The sequence below is a fragment of the Aythya ferina genome (assembly GCF_964211825.1).
Source record: "Aythya ferina genome assembly, chromosome: 1".
Taxonomy (NCBI): Eukaryota; Metazoa; Chordata; class Aves; order Anseriformes; family Anatidae; genus Aythya; species Aythya ferina.
In genome coordinates this window covers 86,569,404-86,590,772 of record NC_140296.1, presented here as the reverse complement: position 1 = coordinate 86,590,772, position 21,369 = coordinate 86,569,404, and the positions used below count along the sequence as shown (strand labels likewise).

Here is a 21,369-nt window from a genome sequence, read left to right as displayed (position 1 = left end):
TCTTTCAATTTAAACAATCTGTGTTTCTCCAACCAAAGAGATTTCTGGACATCTATGAGGATGGTAGTGGAGGTCTGAGATAAGCTGATCAATATATGCATTATTAAAGTGGTGGACAGAATGCCATTACTGCTGTAGTGCTGATGACAAATAGAGATGTTTAAATAAAGTAGTTTACTTGTTTTTTTGGCAGGTCATACATTATGCATGTTCGATTTCCTCTATAGTCACCACAAAGTGTGGAAGAGGGTCAGGAATTCAATGAAATTAGCCTGATATAATTAACTGTAAATTAGACATTCATTTACGCTAATTCTGTTATCAATGATGGTCTGTTTATTACAGAGATGTATTTGTCAGAGATTTAGATAGATTATTTTTTTTTCCAAAAGAAGAAAAAATGTCATTTATTGCTAATTATGATTTTTAGTGGTAGTGTGTATGTCTTTTACAACAAACATTTAATCAGAAAAGCTGGCTTCATACAGTAAGAATGTTTTGTGGAATGGGAGAGTATGAAGTGAAAATTCATCATTTTTAATGCTGTTCTGTGCTATTGCTTCAGTCTCATCTTTTTTTTCATTCTATCCTTTTTTAATTTCTTATCCTGAAATACATTTTAACTCACTTGGTAGAAATCTGCAGATCAAAACTAGGGAAGGCAATGAGAATAATAAGTAGATCTTAGCATCACACTATGTGCTGTTCTAAAACTGGATTTATGGACTATAATCCCATTCCCTAGCTCCAAAATCCAGATTGGAAAAGATGGAAAACATTTAACACATTGGCTCACTGTTTTCCTTTAGTAAAAGAGACTCTGTTATACAAAAATTCATGGAGTCAGAAAGTTGCCATTAGTATTTTTCTATCATTTTGGGAAGATGGATATGAATGTACCTGATCACAGACCTTATGGGATGCAGTCTGCATATCTGATTATGTTGTCTTTATTCTGTTGCACATGAGATGATGGAGGAATGTGGCTATAACCTTCTTAACCTTCTTTTGGAAATGTCACCATGTGTATTTGGTTGATATGGTGGTCTTTATGCAATAGCAGTACAGGCTGAAAGAAGATATTTTGTCCTTCTCATCATTTGTACATGTAAATGGCTAGGGCTGACCTGACTGCAGCAGCAGCACACCATACATCAGTACTTCTCATTCCCAAATATGTAGCTCAAAGGCATTTCTGACTTTTAAATATCCTATGAGTTGTTGCAGTTCTGTGTTCCCTTACTAGAATATCTACATCTCCTTTCTGCTCTGTGGGACAGAAACAGACCTTTTTGCATGTGCCTTCTGTTTGACTGGTTTTGGACATAATCATTTCTGAAAAATAATACATAAAGCATATTGTATCTTTTATCTGGCATAAAACTGTAATTTTGAAGAAAAAAAAGAAAACAAGAACAATATGACTGTGGACATCACTTTCAACATTACCTAATGAGAGCAAAGCACACAGTGCACAGGGGAACATTTTAAGCTATGCTACCTACTGGCTTGCTTGAGCTGCAGACCTGCCACACTCTAGTGTGACAGAAGGCTTTATTTAATGTGAGATGAGCACAAAGGCTAGTGGAAACAATAAATAGTCTTTCCTTGTTTGGAGGCTTGGAAAGGGCTTATTATACTTTCTCTTTCCACTGCACTTTGTGTAAGAGTCAAGTATGTATTACAGAAAATTCTAAATCTAAAAAATATCTTAAGAAGCAAAGCAGTTTTAACCCTGGAGCAACCTTAATGAGTTTATATGCAGAGTAATGTCCAATGGTAACTTTCTTGTTAGTATACAGTACTCTTCTTTATTTGTGAAAATCCAAGTGTTGATTCTTATGGGTCAACATCATTGTTTAAAATATTTATCACAGCTATTCAGCAAACAATAGGCTCCTTTATGATATGCAGATAGTCTGTGAAAGGTTCCCACTTCCATTGATGTCCATGATACAAAATTGACATTTCTGACTGCATTGTTTCCTTCAGGAAAGCACACTTTCCTAAGTGATTTTCATGATTCACAATTACGAAACTTGATCACTTTATAAAAATTTTATTTAGTATTTATAGTAGAATAATGTAGTCATATGCTTAAGTTTATGTTCCTGAAATGTGTTAAGAATATTTTACCTATGACTGCTCACATTATAAACTGCAGGTGTGATTCTCATTATTAGTTCTGTTAGGTATTTCAATATAATTCAAAATGTAATGAACTTTTTAATATTGAATTTTTAATTTCCATTAGTGTTCATAGTAACCCAAATTTTGTTTAATATTTAATTTAATTGAGTTTATTGTGTGATTTTTTTATTTTTATTTTTTTATGGAAGAAGCCTATATAGCTCCAGTGTTATAAAAAGAATTTTATAATCCCTGGAGTAAAATATAATTTTTCCTCTTGTGGCATATGGCTCTCCTTTTTGCAGTGTTATGTTGTGTGATACAATACACTATCTGTGTGTTTTACCTCTCTGCCAGTCAAAACCAGTATGCATTCTATATTGTTTTATAAAGAGAAAAAAAATGAAATAAAATATTTAGGTAATACAACATCCTATATGGCATGCAAAAGACCTCGTACAATGTGCAACCCACAGTACAGCTGTCATACGCATTTTAGTGCAACAAACATTCTGGATTCAGACTAATAGAATCATAATTTCTCTTTCAGGGGAAAAAAAGAAAAAAAAATAAAGAATTTATAAATAAATTTTTAAAAAAAGTGTGTACTGAAATAGTTCAATATCACTACTGGTGTGAAATAGTATGAAACTGTCTTCACCTGCCAACACACATTTTAAATAATACCAAGATATGTATCTTCAGCATGCTGGGACTTCAAATACCAAGTTTGACAATCTTACTGATGGTCATTTTAAAATCAGGGAATAGAAGAGAGAGGGGAGGAGGATCTGTTGTTAGAGAAGGGGAAATGCAAGTAGGAAGGAGAAAGAAAAAGACAATAAAGGAGGCAGGTGCTGGAAAGTATGTTAAGAAAAGAAAAGATGAAAAAGGGAGAGAGCTGATCTGAACAATGAGCTGAATTAACCACATTTAAACATAAAAATATGGTAACTGGTAATAAATACTGATTAAAGGAATTAGGAATTAACTACTTCATAAAGACTACTTTCTGTTCTTTAATTTACACTTGTGCATGCCTGCATCTAAATTAGACTGTATTTCTGAAATTTCACCATGGCCTTGATTCTACTTTTCAGAAATCCCCTCAGTACATGTAATTTTGGAAGAGTAGTTCTACAGTGCTACTAGAAGAGAGATTTGCAATACTTGTTTTTTGCTACTAATTAGATGTTAGCATGGCAATATCTATAGTGGTGGTTTTTTTTTTGTTTTTGTTTTTTTTTCTCCTTATGATATAACAGTTGTTATCAGCTGTAGCAAAGCGCTAGCTGTAAGGTACATTGGATTTTCCCTCACATTCTTGGAAATCTTGCTTTTGGGAAGCATTAGGCTAAGCTTGTGCTCTCTGATAAAGAGCCAGACAAGGCTTTGTTCCTTGCAGTTAAATTTTGGTGTTGACTCATGTTAACAAAAAAGGGGTTCATCTCACAGTGAACAACTTGATCAGCAACTTTGGGTACTGTGTAACATGCTGCCAATACATTTTGAATACAATTTGATTTCAGGCTAAGCAAAAGCCAAAAATTATTGTCTTTACATCATTTTTGGCAGCTTCTTGTACACATGGAAGCTAGTTTGGGAAGTTTTGTTTTTAAACTGACAAAAGAAAGGGGTAGCACTCAGTATTTCATTATATATCCATTTACAATATTATTGTTTCATCTCACAGACTTTCAAGAGGGAGCTGAAAACAAAAGAACCTGTTATCATGAGTGCACTCGAGACTGTGAGAATCTTCCTGGCAGAGCAACCTGTGGAGGGATTGGAGAAGCTCTATCCAGAACCAAGAGGTAATTGAGGAAAGAGCTGTAATAGCACACTGCTGGAAAGAGCAGTGATGATCAACGATGATTAAATAAATTCTGCCAGCCACTGTGAGAGCATTCCTTTTACAATTCAAGTTGAATCTCAGTATTCAGAAACTGAGCTAAAAATATAGATGAAAGAAACCCTTAGTGATCCTTTTGAACACTGTGGAACTAAACAGACATGCATATTTATAAGTATATGTTGAAAAAGCGGCTTTAAACTTTCTGGACTTATGTATAACTGTATTTGAGGTTTGAAAGCTGCAATTTATCCTAGAATTCAGCTTGTAGTCTATTACAGAACTAAACCATTTGTTTAGAAAGTATATGTCATATATGAAACAGATCAAGAGAAACCAGTACAGCAAAGCTCTAAATTCCACTCAGCTGCAGTGATTCACAGTGATTAATACTTACATATGTGCAGAACTATTTTGTTGAATCACGATACAGCAAGGTGCAGCTAAAAGCTTTAAAATGCTATTACATACTTAAATGCATGTTTTGTTGATCAGTGTTATGGAAAGATTTAAATTTGAGAGATTCGCAAATGAGCACATATGAAATAAAGACATATAAAAAATATGACATTGCTTATGAATAGTTTCTTAGTGAGCTTTGGATTCCTTAGACTTACCCAGATAGCAATTATTTTTCTTCCAAGTCAGAATATGTATTAAAAGCCTCTCAATTTTCACATTTAGAACTATCACCTGAGGAAAGGGCCCAGAATGTCACTAAACTTCTCCGAAGGCAAGCAGACGAGGTCAAAACCGAGTGGGATAAGCTGAATCTACATTCTGCTGATTGGCAAAAGAAGATAGATGATGCTCTTGAAAGACTGCAGGGCCTTCAAGAGGCAATGGATGAACTGGACCTGAAACTACGCCAGGCTGAAGTGTTCAAGGGATCCTGGCAGCCAGTGGGGGATCTGCTAATTGACTCTCTGCAGGATCACTTAGAAAAAGTCAAGGTACGTGTCAGTATATCAGTATTTTTGAGTATAAAATATTTGGCTAGTTCATCATGTGCATTGCAAAATCAGGAATTAACTTGCAAAAGATGAGAAATAGACAGCTTTGTAACACAGTGATTTATTCTTTTTTTTTTTTTTTTTTTTTAAGAAAGTGAGAAAGTGCATATAAAGAGTTTTATTATTTATGCAATTAAAATGGAGTGGAATCAACACTGAGAATATATATTGCAAACACATTTCAAAAACACTATAGGAATGTGTAATATCCTCAGCCTGTTTAACTCAGTTCAGGAAATGCAGAGTTAAGTTTAAAGATCACAAGATAGGGTATATAGGAGAATATATGTTGAATGTATGCAAAATTAATTGTCTTTTATTATAGTTTGGTAAACAGGCTAAGCACATAATTGTGTCTGTAGTTATAGAGTAGAATTTAAATAATTTAAAGTGCATGGCTTTGTTGTTTTGCCATGATGGTGGTATTAGTCATCTGTCTCATTTGATAGGTAGACAACAACAAAAAAATGGAAAAAGCATAATTATTTTCAGTAATAATGCTTACCTGTTTTCAAGGGCTGTTTCATAAAATCACTGCTTATGGAAAAACTCATGAGGACTTGTCCATTTTCATCCTGAATGCCATGGCCAGACTTTAGAAGTACTACAGGATTACTTCAGCTAGGGCACCATAGAGGTAGTTGCCATTTTGATAAGAACAAAGTGCCTCTGTTCCATTCTCATAAATGGGAATGATTTGTCATTTTGAAAGAGACCTGAGCTGAGTGCTATTTTCTGTACTAGATCATTAGGATCTAAGAAAGAGGAAATAGAATGACTACTGGCAGGAAAAAATGCCTTTAAAAATCAAATGTAACTTAAAAAAAAAAAAAAAAAAAAAAAAAGACCTTGAATTTTAATCACATAGAAGTTCTAATGAATGTTCTGTGTAAATATTGTGCAAGACAAGTGAATTTTGTGGTAGATGATCAACAGTTGCCTGCATAATTTCTTTTTCTTCTTTTAAATGAACAGAAGAGATCTATTTATAAATTCTCATAACATGTCTTCTGTTATACCCAGACATTTTTTTGTGTGTGTGATTTTGAAGAAGATATTCTGAACAGAAACATTGAATCCCTGATATTACTAGAAAACAAAGCAAGTTGCTTAATTTTAAAGTTGTGACCATAAAGTTGTAACTCCATAATTATAGCGCTGAATTGTGCTACAGTTCTGTCCTGGAGGACGGAATAGAATTCTAATAACAGCCATGATAAAATAGGACTCTTAAAGCTTTTGAAAATCCTGAGGTACTATCTCTGTTCATTCTGAAGTCTTAGCGTAAGGCCAGACAGAAATTAAAAATTCCATTTCAAGATTTAAAATCAGATGCTACCACCTACCCCCTATTCTCATTTGGACCATATTTACTTAAAATATTTATATTTTATAGGCTATCATTCCTAAGATCATCAGTCAAACAATAAATGGAAAAAAAAAAACCATACAGAATATATTCATATCCTTGTAAGCTATAATTTTTCATATATTATATGACAATTATAGGGTATTCTATTGATACTGTGCTTTCAGCAGCTTCTAAATGATCATAATTAGTACTGCTTAGGTAATGAAAGAACACAGTAGGGCAAAAGCTGAATAATTTTAACTCTGTGAGTACTATAATAATTGTCCCCCAAAGTGCTGCCTATTTATTGTTCTTATGAAATGTAATTCCAACATAGATACTGAAGACAGATGCATATTCTCACTGGGCAATGTAACCATGATTGTGAAATGAATAACCAGCAAGAAAGCTACAATTGTGCCTGCAGTTTGAAAGCTATCCTTATAAATGAATAAATACATGTTTAGGGTTTACCTCAGTTATTCATACTTATGACATCTATATTTTTCTTAGAATGAAAGCTGTTTTTTGAAAAGTTGTAAATCAACAACCACTATTTATGTAACCATAAAACAGAACATTAAAATTCTTTAACAGTTTTCAAGCTTGCATTTGCTACATCCAAACTAGATGTACAATAGAAACTTTGATACGGATCTTTTATACTCTTAGCGTATCTACCTAAGGCATAAAAGTATTTTAAACATACTCACAACAATAGCCTTAATTCTTGGGTTTACTTTTTTCAAAGGCTAGAGGAGAGGGTTTAGTGTAAAGACTATGTATTATCTGTGACAGTAGCAACAAGATTTGTTTGTTTCTTTTTTTTTTTTTTAACATTGTTTATGTACCATTTTTGCATTGAACTTATTTTTAGATAGCAAGTTCACTTCTTATTTACTCCCTGTCTTGATAACCCTAGATTGCTATCTCAGTAATGATCAAATTTAGTCAGTTTTTCATTATTTCTCTCTGTTTTGCTAAAATGAATCCCAAACAATTAGGAAGCTCTTTTTTTTAGTGTATGTGTGTGTTACGTTTCCATAGCTGTTAAAGATATGAGAGAGGAAAAATATTTGGCGACTTCTGTGTACAATAAACTAAAACAATTCAAGGCCTTTCTACAAAATGCAAAGGATATATATATTCTCTAAGATTTAACAACTACATAAAAAATAAACTTTCAGTAACTGTATTACATTTGTTTACAAGTATTACTTGTAAAAATATTACTCGTAAACAAAATTGTTGTTTTGAGGGGAAAATCAAGCTACTGAAAGAATTGCTTATCTGATGCCTGAAAGTCTTAATAAGATTAGGAAAGCTAATACAGAAACATTTTCTTAATGGGTATTAGCCAGATAAGCATCAGTGTCTACTTTGCCTGTGCTACAGAAATGAAGACCATTTCTCCTAGTCTAAATTGGAGGTCTTGCAGTGAAAGCTGAAGAAGCAAGAGAGATTTCTGGTAGAGGGACAGGTGGAAGGAGGGGAAAGTAAGCTCCAACCTGCACAGTACTGTTGTGATTCCAACTACATCCTAGTTCACTCTTCCAGTCTACAAGCCCAGGCCTTAGCTCCAAAACTTCTCTAGTCCCCCAAAGTGGTATACGTGTCAGAGGAAGGAAAATGAGTTAAAAGCCATGGGAAGCTGGTTTGACGTATACCTGGTTGCTACACTTTTCTTCTTGCTTCTCGTTTTCTAATTTCAGTAATTGATTCTCCTAAAGGTTAAATACTCTTCCTTTGAAAATGTTTGGATTAAAAAACTAAGTTTGCTGAAGAAGACAGAGTTTGTATGGCCTTAAGTTAGAAAAACTATTATTAAACAATGAAGATTTTTCGTTATAAATAGTATTATCAGTCAAACATTATCAAATTGATATATTTTACATCTCTCATCTTTGCTTTGTTGTTCTTTCTTCCTCTTCCTCTTCCTCTTCCTCTTCCTCTTCCTCTTCCTCTTCCTCTTCCTCTTCCTCTTCCTCTTCCTCTTCCTCTTCCTCTTCCTCTTCCTCTTCCTCTTCCTCTTCCTCTTCCTCTTCCTCTCTTTCTCTCTTTTTCTCTCTCTCTTTTTCTTTCTCTTTCTCTCTCTCTCTTTTTCTTTCTCTTTCTCTCTCTCTCTTTCTTCCTCTCTTTCTTTCTTTCTTTCTTTCTTTCTTTCTTTCTTTCTTTCTTTCTTTCTTTCTTTCTTTCTTTCTTTCTTTCTTTCTTTCTTTCTTTCTTTCTCTCTCTCTCTCTCTCTCTCTCTCTCTCTCTTTCTCTCTTTCTCTCTTTCAGAGGATGTGGGGGGAGCTTGTGTATCACAGTGATTGATTATGCTACAGTGTGAGGGAAAGTACCTATTACCTTCTATATATCTAAGCACCCCAAATATCATCTGAGCAGATGAGGTCAAATAATGGTCTAATGAGCTACTGTGATACCATTTCTTGCAAATCTTTCCTATAATGGAGATCACAGTAGCCTTCCCAAACCTAAGCTGATGAATTTCTCCCCGGGGAATAACTTTGCCCAGTGCCATTTCTCACTGTTCTCTTTAGTCATAGTTGCTGGAGCTCTTAACGTCATGATGTGATGTTGAATTAGCACAAAATAAGTAATCATTGATCAGTATTACTGCCTTACAGATTCTTGGTCTGTATTTATGTACCAACTGTTGTTTAGCTCCAGTTCTGAGGACGAGATAGTTTCAGATACCTCAGCGAACGAATGCAATGTAGACTACAGATCATACATACTTTCAGGGCTCTATGCTTCTCTGTCCTGTTATTCTTCCCTTTTCTCCCGCTCACATATGGGTGATCTTATGATCTTATCTGCAGATTGAAATGCAGCTTTCTTAATAACACATGTTCTCTCCTTTGTTCCCCACACCCCCAACAAAAGTGGTTATGCTAGTAGTGTGCACCAGTCATTACTTGCTATACTGATACCTCCTCACTGCTTTGTTGTCTATTGCTCATCTAACTGATGAGAAATACTAATAGTAATGGATGCTGTTGGTTATTCAGGGAACCCTGATGAATTTTTGGATTTTGATACTTTATGCTCTGAAAAGTTCTTTGGAAGCTCAAAGACACTCTTTTAGGATGTTGTGCCTAGAATTTTGTGATTGAGAAGGCAATGTAATTTTAATGGTGCAGTTTATCTGTTACTGAAGGTAGTTCAGCTAATCCAGCACGCTTGAGAGCACAATGGAAAGTGCTTTCTCTTGCTGGTGGTACTCTACCATATCACTGGCAGCACAGGACGGGTCCAGTTATTAACAGTTCAGTTGTCTGTCATACACAATGCTATAAATGAACAGCAGAGCCTTTGTACTCCGTGAGGGATGTAACTCCTGTCTGAATTTCTCTGAACCACTGTGAAGTAAACAAACCATAGAACAGGCAGTAGTGTTTGTGGTTCATCTTGTTGCAGACAGAAGTGTGGATCTCAAGCACACCTGCCAAATAAAAGCTGAATTGCATGGCACTGTCTTCAAGTGACTCCATGCTGCTAGAGACTGATTTGCTCCTTTCTGCTAGATACTGATTTGTTCTCCTTTATTATCACATAAGGAGGGTGCCTTGATTCAATATGAGGATTGTTAATGGTAAAAAGCAGAACAGAATTTAGTGCCATAGGTCTTGCATTTTCTTGTGAGCAGTTTTCATGCAAGCCTGAATCTTGCTCCTTAAGAACTGGTTGTAGTTGTTAGAGATTTACATCTATGAATAAAATACTTTCCCAGAAAGACTAGGAATCTTGCGTATAGATTATGAATTTTAATATATTTAACATAACAAGTGTATCCACAGAGGCTGTTAGCATTATTTTTAATTCTTCAGCCTATATTACAGTTTATACAAATTATTTTCTTCATAATTATGAAACAAAGGGCCATGAGGAATTCACATGAGCACTGTAAAACTAACATTTATTTTCTGAACTGTATGCTGTTTAGCTCAGGCTTTCTTCAGCATAATTGACAGTTGTTGCCAACTGTATGCTGCTGACAAACGTTCACGGGAAAGTGCCAACCTGAAACTTCTTTCTAATTATGAACTGAATAGAGTTTGCATTTATGTACTCCAAAATGACTTTCTATATGCACTGAAGCCTTTTTGGCCCTAGGCATCTCTTCTTTAAATGAGACCAAAAGGAAGATAACCCTGTAAAATAATTAGCTAAATTTCAGTTGTGTTCATATGTGGCCATAAAAAGAAAAGAAATAGATTTGGCAAGCTTAAAATACCACATTCTTACAAACTAATCCTAAAGCAGTGACCTGAACTGGTGGACAATGAATGAACATAGGCAGTTCATTTAAAAAAAAAAAAAAAAAAACTTTTATATTCTTCTGTACTTCATCCTGGTACTGTTCAACTGCTGCTTTGCCAAAAAGAGATATTTCAGAAAAGTGGACTCTTACAGTGCTATTATGAAGGAACAGTGCTGGCAGCTGCCTACAATGGAAACTGAGAGGAAAGAGAATTGTTGAATTTCTAATTTGTATTCTCGTTAAAATAAATATAAATAAAATAAAATACATCTAAAATAAAGTAAATGTAAAATAAAACATTAAAATTCTTTTAAAAGTATTTTATACGTATATATTTTTAGTATTTTTGGAAGGAATTACTAGGGCTCACATACAGAAAAAATAATGAGTGACACCTAAAACCAGCAATAGTCCACATTTATCTCCTCCTAGCAAGAGATGTATACTGGACATGAAGAGACTAGGTTTAAATGGTTACATAGAAACGATGCAAGAAATAGTTATCTGTAAGTTGCATTTAATAACCAACATTTTCAAACATCTAGATATCAATACCAATACTAGATCCATATTACAGTAAATTACAGTCAGACTGTAATATGATGCTTCCTGTTAATTTTATGCTGAGGTAAAATTAAGTGAGCCAGCAAAGCTCATGCAGTCCAGACTGTAAAATAAAATGGCATTATTACACATACAGTGCATTCTTGAGGTCTTTTTAATTTCCCTTCTTTAATAGTAGACACTATATATATATATATATATATATATATATATATATAAACTTGCCTGGTATTTTTAACAAAATCTTTTGTTCCACATGACACCACACAATTTTTGCATATCACCTACATAACTTTCTGCATTCATCCAAAGGACAACCCCTTCCTTGTTTCAAATTTTTACTATATATATCACTTTTTTTTTTTTTTTTAATGTGCACCACTGTTTTCACCGTGCTTACAGACAGATTTCTATTTCCATTTAGCAGAATTTGCAGCAGAAAAGCCTACAGAAGTAAGTGGTCCTAAAATATTGTTTCAGCAGTTTCAGTACTCACGGGCAAGGATGTATTTTGACAATATACAAGCATTACTCCCCTCTATAGCTCAACTCCCTATTATTCTTAAGTTTAAAGACCCCAAAATTCCAAAGTATTCTATACACGGTGTTAGACTATGAACTAAGATTTGCTGAAGTATTATTAAATTTTGTCCAACGAAAAGATGACAGAATCCTTTGGATGACAAATAAGTAGAAAACTATAGTTGCCTTCCATGTAGGAGATAGAAGTATTAATTTTTCCTTCAGACTACAACTGAAGTAACAACTGCTAAAAATGCTTCTCAAGTTTTCCATTTCATACATACATCATTCTGTGATAGAATCACACAATGATTTCACAGAATTTCTAGGTTGGAAGAGACCTCAAGATCATCGAGTCCAACCTCTGACCTAACACTAACAAGTCCTCCACTAAACCATATCCCTAAGCTCTACATCTAAATGTCTTTTAAAGACCTCCAGGGATGGTGACTCCACCACTTCTCTGGGCAGCCTGTTCCAATGCCTAACAACCCTTTTGGTAAAGAAGTTCTTCCTAACATCCAACCTAAAACTCCCCTGGCTCAACTTTAGCCCATTCCCCCTCGTCCTGTCACCAGGCACGTGGGAGAACACACCAACCCCCACCTCGCTACAGCCTTCTTTAAGGTACCTGTAGAGAACAATAAGGTCACCCCTGAACCTCTTTTTCTCCAGACTGAATGATTATTTCTGATGTCTCCTTAGTCTACTTTGAAATGCATACACTTTTTTTCAATTTAATTTCAACTCCAGCTGCCTGACACCAAACTCTATAATCAATTGGAATTAATTACATTGTCTTATTTCCTTTAATTCTCTTAATATGTTCTGTGCTGGACTCCATGATTTTTAAAAACTAACTCATACAGAATAACTGTTCCTTATCTCATTTGCTAGCTTTCCTCCCACTCCCAAATTGTCCCTGTGATAATTAGTGATCCTCTCTACAAGCAAATTTTGTAATTGTGAAATATTTGTAGATTTGAGATTTTTTCTAGGTATGATACTGTAAAAGGCGGAGAGACCTAATGGCACTTTAGAGGACTTTATGGTTTTATCTTTAAATGCAGTCAATAAAAACAAATTTTATAAAAATACCAAAAACTCTTCAGCTACTGTTTTTAATACTAATATAAAATAAAATATCAATGACTATAACAGGATGCAATAAACTTTATTTTAAAATAAACTGAAATCTCATTTAAATCTTGTTTAAATTCATTGGAAATCTTTGTCATCCTACAGATGTGCATATTTTTATTGAGGAATATTTTTATTAATTTATTGAATTTGCTATGATTAAAATGGTAGTTGGAATTTGTTGCATTTTTAATAAATTAACTTCCATGAGGTTGTAAAATACCAATGACTCTTCAGTTAAATACATCACCTAATTGATTGCACAGCCTAGTATGTTGCTTTTATCTTTCTAAATATAGTTTTATACAATAGAGAATTTAGTAGGTTTGTTTGGTTGGCACTCTTGGAGGCAATTTTAATTTTCCAAGGTTTGTTTTACATATGAAATTGGGTTAAAAACTGTGGTATGCTTCATCACATTGTTGTACCAGTTTAGGTTAGTTCTGCTATGGTTCTTTGTAGTAGATGAAAGTTAATCAGTTCTGTTCTGTGGTCTTTTATTTTAACAGCTTATGAATTTATTTTCTCACATGAAAAGAAATGTAATCACAAGCAGTTATTTAATATGTAATAGTCATGTATTTGCAACTGATACAAATTTAATCTAAAAGCCTCATCTGTCTTATTTTGTTGTTTGGAAATCAGTCACAAAAAACAGCAGAGTTTGCTATGGTGATAACTAAGACAATAGCCCAGAACTAAGTTCATTTTAAATACATAAAGCAAACCATTATTCCCTCTGACGATTCCTTTTGAAATAAATAAGCTATACATTTCTGATCTCTTCTGATTTAGGTGTTACTACTTTAATTATAGTGAATGTTTTATAGAAATTAATATAATTTTTGACCATATCACACTACCTATTTTAATGTTTAATTTCCATAATTCACATAAGAATACTAATAAAGTGATGGGTCGGCAGAGAACTGTAATCTTAAGAGTAGCCGTGTAAACTTTAATCTGTCCTTGACTATACTTTTTACTGGGATACAATAGAATCATTAAGATACAGAAATGTTAATGCTGTTCTGCTAACAAGGAACAACCTACAAGTGAGTGTTCTTTAACTTTCTTGAGAATCACAAGTGTAAGACATGGTCTCTGGAACCCTGGAATTATGGGAACATTTTGGGAAGGAACAAGTACCTGAGCTCCGGCTGCAACAGGTTTTACTAGAGCAGTTTCATTCTTCACATATATAAATTTGCACCTTATGCAGTCTAGCTGGAGTTGAAGTCAGAGACTATTCTGGATAAAGATTCTTTGAAAACAAGTCGGCTAATTGTGAAAGATGAAAGTTAGACTGACGTTCAGCTGAAAGGAGAATGAAATGAAGCAACCTGACAGAGAAGCTTAGTGGCAGCATTACAATGCATTCGAAATGAAGAATTTCATATTTTTTAAACACATTTTTGTTTGCATCATTTTGTATTTGTGAGAAGTGCTTGTATATTTTGCTTGATTAAAGGTGAGCTGTAATCTCCCCTACACATAATTTGAGTCTTATTAGTATTCATTAGATTTTTTATCTTCTTCAGATCAAACATCTACTCGAGTGCTTTTATGTCTATGTATGTGTACATGTGCATGTGTGTGTTTGTGTATGCAATAGTTGAAAATGGTCTTCCAGAGTTCTCTATATACTAATAATCAATACACTTACCTTGTCTAATTTATTGCATAATTAACTTCATTCTTTTTCTTAATGATAGTTCCATGTGTTGCATTCCATTGAAAAACATTCTTTTTAAATTATTTTTTCTTGCATTAGATTATAATAGGTATCTTAATATGTAGCTTTTTCTATTATAAATGTTAACATTCTTGTATGAGAAAGAAGTATAACAAGACCCAAAGAAGTAGTGTTTTGAATAAAATATGTACCTGAAGATTAATGTGCATAAGTGTATTAATTAATGCAGTTATTAGTAGAATAGATTGACTGTTTTCTCTTTGATTAAGGGCCATTGGGCTAAATAATAGTTAACTTTCCCTTAGGTGTAGAAAAAATCCTGAATTCTAAAGAAGAAAATAGGTGACCAGTAAAAAAATTGATTTTTTTTTTTCTACCTCCAACGCACTTTGATAGAATGTGCTATTATTAGATCAACAGTTTTCGTTTAGAGCCAAATTTTTCTTTTTCTGAACTTAGCCTGCTGATTTCAGTGGGAGCTCAACGTGAACATCTGCAGGCAGAATTTGACTTTTTAAGTATTGGTAATCTCTGATCTCAGTTTCTGATAGCCTGCTGAGAGAAGTGACTAATGCATGTATAAAGACTTGTCTGTCTTTTTATGCCTCTGAAGTTCAGAATTGAGGTCAGACCAGAACATTTTTAAGAGATTGCTGTTTATCAGAATAAGAATGGGACTTGAGCTTTTAGAAGCAGAATTAAACACTGATGTTTAAAAACCAAAGTGTTATACCTACTCTATGCTGGTACTTTAGCATTTAACAGAGCTTTTTGTTTTACCCAGTCTGCCATGTAAATCCAGCACATACAGACATTTAACTGATGACCAAGTATTAACACTCCTGGACTTGACATTACATAGAGATGTTCTTGAATTCTGGTGATTCTGTTCAATTTTTTTTCTTTTTTTTCCTTTTTTTTTTTTTTTTTAACTTGGAAATGTAAATATTTACCACCACCACACCACCACCCTGAAATACAATACTAGTAACATTTTTTTCTTTTACTGTAGTACCATTTTATTTAAGCTTTTCTAAGTGAGTGTGGCTTGGGTATGTGGGTAGATAAAAGGAGGAAAGGTATCTCCAAGGAACAAGTATACCAGAAATCCTGTGTCACACTGATCTTCTATGTATTATCTGCTCTTAAAACATTTCCAAGTACAGAAAAGGACATATCAGAAGTGTATGTATAACCTGAGACTTGTATGTTCACTGAGATTCATGAGGAAGGAAAAGGAGGAAGGAATGCTAGAAGTGAATTTTAATGCTGTCTGCTTTCTGTGAGGACGCTTTTTTTTTTTTGTTCCTCCATTAAGAGGTCTGACAGTATTGTTTTTAATAAAATCTTTGCTTAAAAGCATTGGTTCTCCTATTCCTGTCACAATTATGGACTCAGGGAATGTATTCTGCTGTTATATCTATCAAGTATGCAGATTCTGTAATGATATTTTTATTATGACATTGGCAAATCAATGCACGAAATAAAATCAATTTATCAAGCTCGTATACTGGTACACAGTAGTGATTTTCGGACTGCTTCAAGTAGGGAATACAAAGACCGTTATATTCCCTGGGATGCTTATCAGTGACACATTGTACTATAGTTTTCTCATTTTAATGCCTATTATTTAAAGCCCAATAGAATTTTATTTTATCTTTTTGTGCAAGCTTAACCCATAATAAAACCTGGTAATTGCTAGTTAGTGCTTCTCGTATTCCAGGTAGTATGAGTTAATCTTCTCAGCTTCTTTCTGAGACTGCAATAGAAGTAGTATTATCCCCAATTTACAAATAGGGCAATTGAATCAATTAAACTAATTTGTCCAGACAGTAATGCCACTCAAATTATTTTTATTCTCTTAGGCTTTTACCTGAAAATTGTTTTATTTTAGTACAGTTAAATTATCTGGAAGATCAAGAATGACAATTTTCATCATTTTCAGCTATAGCCATAGCTACTCATTTCCAAGAGCTGCAGCCTGCTCTCCCTCCAGATGTGGCAGGGCAGCCTCCCACCCAAAAGGGTTTCAACCTGAATGCCTGGGAGGGTGCTACTTTAAAACCCTAAACATATTACATTTTTTAAGTTTCATTTAACTGTCTCATTATTAGTATTTTATTTAAGCATTCTTTCTCCTACATTAGCATAAAAAGTAAATTGTTCTAGGTTATGTTCTCCTAAAGTCTACCTTTAAAAATGTATTCCATTTTCTGGTGTTTTTGAGGATGTTCTCATTAGAAAGAAGAAGCCAAGGAATTTCCACCTTGTCTTGGAGATTGAAGTTTCACCCCACCCATCATATAGTAGTGGTGAAGAAGAGAGTTATAATATTAATTTAAAAAATGGAAAATACCAGATTAGGAAAGGACTCAACAGTCTTTCTGATCTGCACTCTTTGGAGGTTAAAGGTTGGATGAAATATAACAACTCCTTCTGGTATTAAGCTCTGCAAAGGAAAAAAAAAAAAAAGTCTCCCTTTCTAAAAGTAGTAAAAATTCTTAATCTGTGTATGTTTTTTTTATTAAAAAGGAGAGGAAGAGTTTTTGAAGCTTCTGGTCTGAATTCTTTTAATGTTAGTTGCATGTCAGAATAGAGTCTGTCTTAGTAGCATTTAAGCTAGCTGTTGAATGGCATGTTCCATGCCAGCAATCTATATTTTTCATCTTAGGTTTAGAAATACAAATTCTGCCTGCTGATGTCTGGAAGCTTGCTGTGGTTTGTAATATCATGATGTAACCTGTTTTAAACTGCTTCCTTCTTTTTTGTCTGTGAAATACTACATTTACCTTTAAAATAACACGCTGCCTTACAACACAATAGGGATTTACTTTATAGTAGATTTTTTAGTTTACTTTTTTGTTAGGGCAAGGAGAATTTGTGTGAGTCTCTATTGCCTGAAAGAGCTTTTGATAACATACATTACTCAACCTTCTATGTTTGTGTATGTTTAATACACATTGTTTACTAGTAAAGACTAACTTTAACTAGTAAAGACCAATGGTTTACTAGTAAAGACTAACTTTAACTAGTAAAGACCAATGGTTTAGAAGTAGATTTGAGTGAAGCTCAAGGACCTTTAACATATTTATCTTTTCAAGTGCTTTTAGCTTTAATAGTGCTGAATGAAACCATACTATTTAAAAAATTTCCCTTGTAAAAATCCCTTGTAAAAATTTATATTTTCAATGTCTTCTAAGCAGTGTGTGTCAGACTTTCAGATTACAATTTGAAAAGCTTTAAGTTGGTTCCTAGGCACTCCATCTCGTAATTGCCATATTAGCTTCTTGGTCACAAAATAACTGAGTAACTTTGATTATGTGAAAAAATGGTGCAGAACTGTTTATGGACAATTTAGCAAGGATAGCCTTTGCCATGTCATGGCTATAGTTCTAACAGTGGATTACAAGCAAAATGTGGCAATGTACTTTTCCCCCTCCATGCAGGAGAACAAAATTTCAGAATACATTACAACGCAATAGCATGGATTGTCTTTATTCAGGGATCATAAAACTGCAAAAGTTCATAGCAGCCCTGATCATAACAAAGTGATATGTTTTTCAGGATATTTCCACCTATTAATGTGCTTCTATTTGTTCACATCCTAATGTCTGTCTGTCTTTCTTTCTGTCTTTCTTTCTAGTTATTAAATTGCTCCAAATAGAGTGGAATAGACTAGAATAGTTCAGTTGAAAGGGACCTTCAAAGATCATCAAGCCCAACTGCCTGACCACTTCAGGGCTAATCAGAAGTTAAACTACATTATTGAGGGCATTATCCAAATACCTCTTGAGCATTGACAGGCACAGGGTATCAACCACTTCACTAGGAAGCCTGTTCCAGTGTTTGACCACCCTCATGGTAAAGAAATTTTTCCTGATATCAGTCTGAACCTCCTCTGGCTTCTCCCCTTTGATTAATCAGAAAAATAATTAATGGTATTTGTTCCTTATTTATTTATTATATTCCACTTCTAATATCCTTACTTTTTAGCAAATACACATTTCATTTTCAAAGTTGTAGGAATGAAATACCTTCTGGAAAATTTAATGTTTTATCAGATTCAGAGATACAGAATTCAGAATGGGATTGGAATAAAAGGCATTTTATTTCTTTCTTCCCTTTGAACTATTTTTATCCCTGAAAAGGATTTATATTCTACTCTGGTGCATTTTTGCTTGGTCATTTCTCAGTTTATAACAATATACAGAATAGAAAATCAAATCAGCTAAAATCCATTTTGTTTCAACACTGCCTGTCCCCAGGAACACTAGAATAAAATAAAAATACACTATGAGTTTAAAAGGAAGCTAAATGTAGCATATTGGACTAGCAGCTGACAATCTCAGGTTCCACTGAAACTTGAATCAGTATACACTAAACCTATCAGAAGGGAAATTTATTATTTTTTAATGAAAAAATGGGGACTGTTCAACTGTCCTAGGTAGAATACAACAATTTGTTCTACCTTTGATAGTTTTAGATACAAACCTAAATTCTGGTCTATGAATATTACTCTGCTTGAACACTGAGGGAGCTGAGGTAGAGAAATGTCAGTGCTGGGAACCTGCTGAGGCTGAGGTATAAGAAGACCTCATCTCACTGTGCAAGTGGATGCTGCTCTGATGCAGCTGCTGGTGGTATAAAAACCCAATACACCACAAGTTCATTTGACACATGAGGGCTTTTCTCCATAAGCCATCTCATATGTTCATCACATTGCCAGATATCCTTTTCTGTCTTTTGCACTGCTTATGAGAATTGAGGTTTAGCACAGATCTGTCTTAATGGGAGACTCTTCCATGTGAGAGAACTCAAAGAAAATGCCAGGCTGGTATGAGGCCACTGCTCTGTGTGTGTCTCACAGATCTGGGAAAACATTGTCCTTTTCTTGAGAAGTGCTTCATATTAATAAGTGTCAGAACATATAATTGGAATATATAAGAGGACGAATTTCTCTTGCTCATAATTCTGGATGTACATAAGTCCATGCATTTTGATGGGATGAACCCACAAATGCTGGGTGAGCTGGCAGATGTCACTGCAACTCTCAATTACCTTAAAAAGGTCAAGTGACTGGAGAGATTCCTGAAGACTGAAGGAGAGCAAATGTCAGTCCCATCTTCAAGAAGGGCAGGAAAGAAGACAGGTCATTCAGTCCCACCTCAAGCTCTGTGAAAGAGGTTACTATCTTCTGAAGTCTTGTATATACCATCTTAGGGAGAAATTAGCTTTTAGATCAATTTCCCATGTATTACTCAGAGCAAACCTGTATAGTGTTCAAATCAAGCCTGTAATTGCTGTAATTGCCAGGCCATAAAATCTGAGAAGAAAAGGTGGAGATTGAAACCAAATTGCCTTTAACATCTTAGGCAGGTATCTATTCCTGTCTCATCCATAACCAAAAAGAAAAGACAGAGACTCATTTCCAGAAGCTAGAGGTGAACATTTGAAGTATTACGTGCTTTGGTAAAATGAACTTTGTCTCCTTTAATTTTGCTTTATGGGCATTGTTATATATCTGATGGGCATTGTTATATATCTGATGAAATTCACGATCCCTCCGTACATGTGTATGTGAAATGTTAAGAACATTTCATTTGATCTTTAGTAATGTGTATAGGATAAGGAGAAGATAGTGGGAAAGCAATGTTTATAGTTGTAGCATAATTGTTTACACATGGTCTTACAGAGATTTTCCTAAGCTTGTAAACATAATTTAAAGTGTTGTTAAGGCCATAAAAAAAAAAAAAAAAAAAGTAACACACACACACAAAACTGCTCCCAAGCTATCTTTCATTGTAAAAAATGTTTCAGATAACTAGGAGATGTTAAGAGTAGTGACTGGATTTGAAAATCATTGTTGAAAATCTCAATTACTTGTTATTAACTTCATGATTGAACAATTGTGTAATGATTGAAAATTATTAGATGGTATTTATTAGATGGTAATTATTAGATAGTTTCTGTTTATTTAATATAATTTTTAATACAAACACAGCTAAACTCAGTCTCAGTACTACTGACTTGTACATGAGAATATGACTTACTATGTACATGCTTTTGTGTTCCTTTTATCGATATGAATGCTAAGCAACAGTAATTTCTTGCTCACGGTACAGCTGCATTGTTGCTGTCTGCTCTGACAAGGCATTGAGGTTCTCTGTGCTGGACTACATTTAAACATATATGGTAGATAGAGGGATCAGTAAGAATCAGCTTGGTAAAAGAAAAAGCAATTTTATTGAAGCACTGACAATTCACGTTAGCAAACAATAAATAAAAGCCAGCCTGTATTTTACTTTACATTTTTTTCTCATTGCATAAAGAACAAGTCTTGTTCTGAGAATACACTTCCTCTTCAGGGTATCCTTTCCAAGTGACATAGGGGAATTTAGTCACACTATTCCATTAACTTCAGTGGGACAGAAGTTACAGGCCCTTGATTTAATTTTGGTTGGATTCATGAATTCTATGTTCGGCTCGTTATCAGCTGTTGCACATGTGGCTGAGGGAGAAGAGGGGTCAAGAAACAGAAATTGTGCATTGTATAGTCAATATTCCTTCCTGAATTTTCACTTATGAATTTTGTGATGGAAACTCCCTGAGGCTAGCAAAGTATATAATATCTCTATTGTTATTGAAATAAGCTAATTCACTGTTTATTTACTCTTCCACTTAAATGAGTCATGAATTTCCTTACAGTTTTCAAGAAACTGATTTATGAATCCTAAACAAAACATGTCCTTTTCATGGCATTGACAAAAGGCATCTCCATTTGGTGAGGTCTTTATGTATAAAAACTTAGACTTTTGTATCTTTAGCTCCCTTCTG

General features: G+C 34.1%; 1 protein-coding gene across 13 annotated transcripts in view; it reads left to right on the top strand.

The window, feature by feature from the left end:
- The window catches only part of DMD (dystrophin), a 1,246,037-nt gene that overhangs the window by 1,055,197 nt on the left and 169,471 nt on the right, over positions 1–21,369 (top strand). For all 13 annotated transcript variants that reach the window (XM_084515490.1, XM_084515483.1, XM_084515486.1 and 10 more), the window contains 2 exons: positions 3,824–3,944; positions 4,667–4,935. In XM_084515490.1, the coding sequence (XP_084371616.1) occupies positions 3,824–3,944; positions 4,667–4,935 (390 nt within the window). The remainder of the gene's footprint in view (positions 1–3,823; positions 3,945–4,666; positions 4,936–21,369) is intronic.